This window comes from Nematolebias whitei, chromosome 3 (assembly GCF_014905685.2).
Source record: "Nematolebias whitei isolate Nwh7 chromosome 3, NemWhi1, whole genome shotgun sequence".
Taxonomy (NCBI): Eukaryota; Metazoa; Chordata; class Actinopteri; order Cyprinodontiformes; family Rivulidae; genus Nematolebias; species Nematolebias whitei.
In genome coordinates, this window is record NC_056500.1 from 18,259,583 (window position 1) to 18,262,727 (window position 3,145).

General features: G+C 40.8%; 1 protein-coding gene across 1 annotated transcript in view; it reads right to left on the bottom strand.

The window, feature by feature from the left end:
• Positions 1-556: 556 nt before the first annotated feature.
• The window catches only part of negr1 (neuronal growth regulator 1), a gene marked incomplete at its 5' end in the record, with an annotated part of 130,710 nt that continues 128,121 nt past the window's right edge, over positions 557-3,145 (bottom strand). Inside the window, 1 exon segment of the mRNA XM_037698058.1 lies at positions 557-760. Coding sequence (XP_037553986.1) covers positions 660-760 — 101 coding nt within the window.

Sequence of the window (3,145 nt, forward strand, 5' to 3'; positions counted from 1 at the left end):
AAATCGTCGTGACAATATAAGTGCTGGAAAACCCTGCCTTCTTTGTTCTTTCACTTATCTTCTGTATTTTTCATCATATTTCATAATAAAAAAATTATTGTTAGGAATCTAAATGTATTTCTTTTGTTCAACAGCCCATAATACATTCAATACAACACTGATATGGACATTTTTGTACTCGGAGACTTGGCACAATTGCTTCTTTTTAGCCATGTACAAAAACTGATGACAAAGATTGTGCCATCACCTCACAGGGAAAAAAGATGCATAACAAAAACAAACAAACAAACAAACAAACAAACAAAAAGAACAACCCTCAGCTGGGAAATTCAGGGCCTGTTGATATGATTGGAGGTGGAAAATAAAAGTGAGCACTAATTCACAAAGTGGTCAGTCCATCAGAGAAAATAAAATAAAATAATAGGAGATGAAATAATAATAAAAAAAACATAATCATAGCTTTTTACATGACATAAATCTCAACAAAAAAAAAAAAGCAAAGAAAAAAAAAATAAATTTCCCACACACGAAGTGTAGTTGATTATTTTCCTACTTCAGCTTTTCAACAAACGTACCACGATCAGATTTCAGCCATCAGCAATGTCAAAAAAAGGTTTCATAAATGCTCTCCACAGTCATTGTGTCCGCGCTGGCCTCTGCTAGTACACGCTGATGAAGGAGGAGAGAGCCAGGACCAGGTACCGGCAGGCCAGCGAGATGTGTGCGCTCCCTGGGCTCCCATAGGGTGCAGTGTTGGGCGCTGTGGGCAGGAAACAAGACAAGCTCTGATTAGTTGTGATTGCGCTTTCATTCTGCCGCACCCACTCTTTCCCAAATCCGCAGTCGGCTTGGTATGAGGCTCACAAATGAAGCGGCAAGAATGGCAATTACAGCAGCGCCGCCGCTGATTGGAGCTGGTTTGGAAGGAAAACGGTACAAAGTCACAAGATTGGTGGTTCTGTGGAGCCTAAAGGTACTAATACTACAACAGGAAGTGTTACTTGTTATAAAAGACGACTTGAAAAGACTCGTGCTTTGATGTGTATTTCAATAAGTTGCTCAACAGCTAATCCTCAATGTTTTAATGTCAGTAAAATGTGAATTCTGACAACACCCCGTCACTAAAACACAAACACGGTCATGAAAATCTGTCGGAACCTGAAGAGCACAATAAAGAATACATTTATGGCTGATATGCAAGACACTTAAAACATGACAGCAGACACAAACTACTTCTGTTCAGAAGACACGACTTTGGCTTGATCTTTAACGATGCGTTGTTTTACTTAAAGCAGATCACTGACGTGATTATACATTCTTATTGAGTTTGACTGAACCACCTCTCAGACTCCCCCCGGGGCAGTTTTCACTGAGATTTGATTGACAGCTTCTTTCACAGGACAAGACAAATGATCCTGTTATTATTCTTGTAGTTGAACATTGTCTGACATCTTTGCATGGACCAGTATAAATTTTGATGTTTCAGAATTGGGGAACGCAGCACGGTGGCGCAACTGGTAGAGCTGCTGCCTCTCAGCGAGCAGGTCCTTGGTTCAAACCCCGGTCCAGGGGCCTTTCTGGGTGGAGTTTGCATGTTCTCTCCGTGCATGCGTGGGTTTTCTCCGGGTACTCCGGTTTCCTCCCACAGTCCAAAAACATGCATGTTAGGCTGATTGGTAACTCTAAATTGTCCCTAGGTGTGAGTGAGAGAGTGAATGATTGTTTGTCTCGTTTGTCTCTATGTGGCCCTGTGATGGACTTGCGACCTGTCCAGGGTGTACCCCGCCCCTCGCACAGTGACTGCTGGACATGGGCACCAGCGACCCCCGTGACCCAAAATGGAATAAACGGGTAAAGAAAATGGATGGATGGATGGAATTGGGGAACATTTTTTTTAGTCATTTTAAGAATTTGTCAACTTGGTACATGCACAATGTACTTGAATGGTATTTATTTGAAGGCACACAAACTTTTGCTTTTGTAGAACAGGGAAATAAAACACATGTACATGTTTATGGAACTAACAGGTTTTTTAGGTGTTTCACAAAATTACAAGAAAGAATCTCTGATGAAGTTTGGCTTTGAGTTTGGCGGCTGGGTCTGAGCGGTTAGAGCAGCCGTCCTCCAGTGCAAGAGTTGGGGGTTCGAATCCACCAGCAGTGTCCCTGGGCAAGACACTGAACCCCTCGTTGCCTCCGATGTGTCGCATCGGTGTATGAATGTGATCTAAAAGCACTGATTAGTCTCTTTACAAAGCTAATTAAACAAATCATTGTAAAGGTATGAATGCATGTGTGGAGGTAAATGAGGACACAGATTGTGTTGTAAAGAGCTTGAGAATCTTGATAAGACGGAAAGATGCTACATAAGTACAGTCCATTTACCACTTACCATTGAAAATCTTATGAGATGGTGGTGAAGTGTGTTCAACGCGTAAACACGCGCGGCAAAAAGGTGTTTGGATGTACCGCGGTGTTTGCAGTGAAAGATTTACCTCCCTGACTACTGCCAGTTATACAAGAATAAAACATCTGACACCCTGCGTCAAACTCTCTCTGGGAAAATCCTGTTCAAGCAGCAAACAGACCTGCTGCTGTTTCTAAAGGTGATCATCTTATCCAAGGTGCAGCTCCTCTTAACTTGTGCTTTTCTCTCCCCTCTCATCTTCATCATTTACTCTGTTTCTCAGTGCTTTGGCTCAAATAAAACACTAAAGTATAACAAAAGTCCTACATAAATAGTAGAAAATAAATAATCAGCTCTAGCAGGCAGAGGTTCATCCGTCCGGATGTTTTTTTTAATATAGATATTTCCTGATATCTCCCCCCTCCTCTCCCCCCCACTTAACTCCTCTAGCTCACCTGGGTGGATGACTAAACATTTATACATTTGACATATTTACATATAAAATTAAAAAAAATTAAAAAAACTGAGCTTCTTTATTGTTCAGGCATATTAACTAATTGATGGTAATTTAAAGGTGTGTCAAAATGTTTTTGCTTAAACACGTTTATGTTTTTATTTTTTTACACTGGTTAACTTTTGCATCAAACAGTTACTACTGAACATGTTTAATTTTGTTATCACATCATCCATCCATCCATCCATCCATCCATCCATCCATCCATCCATCCATCCATCCAAT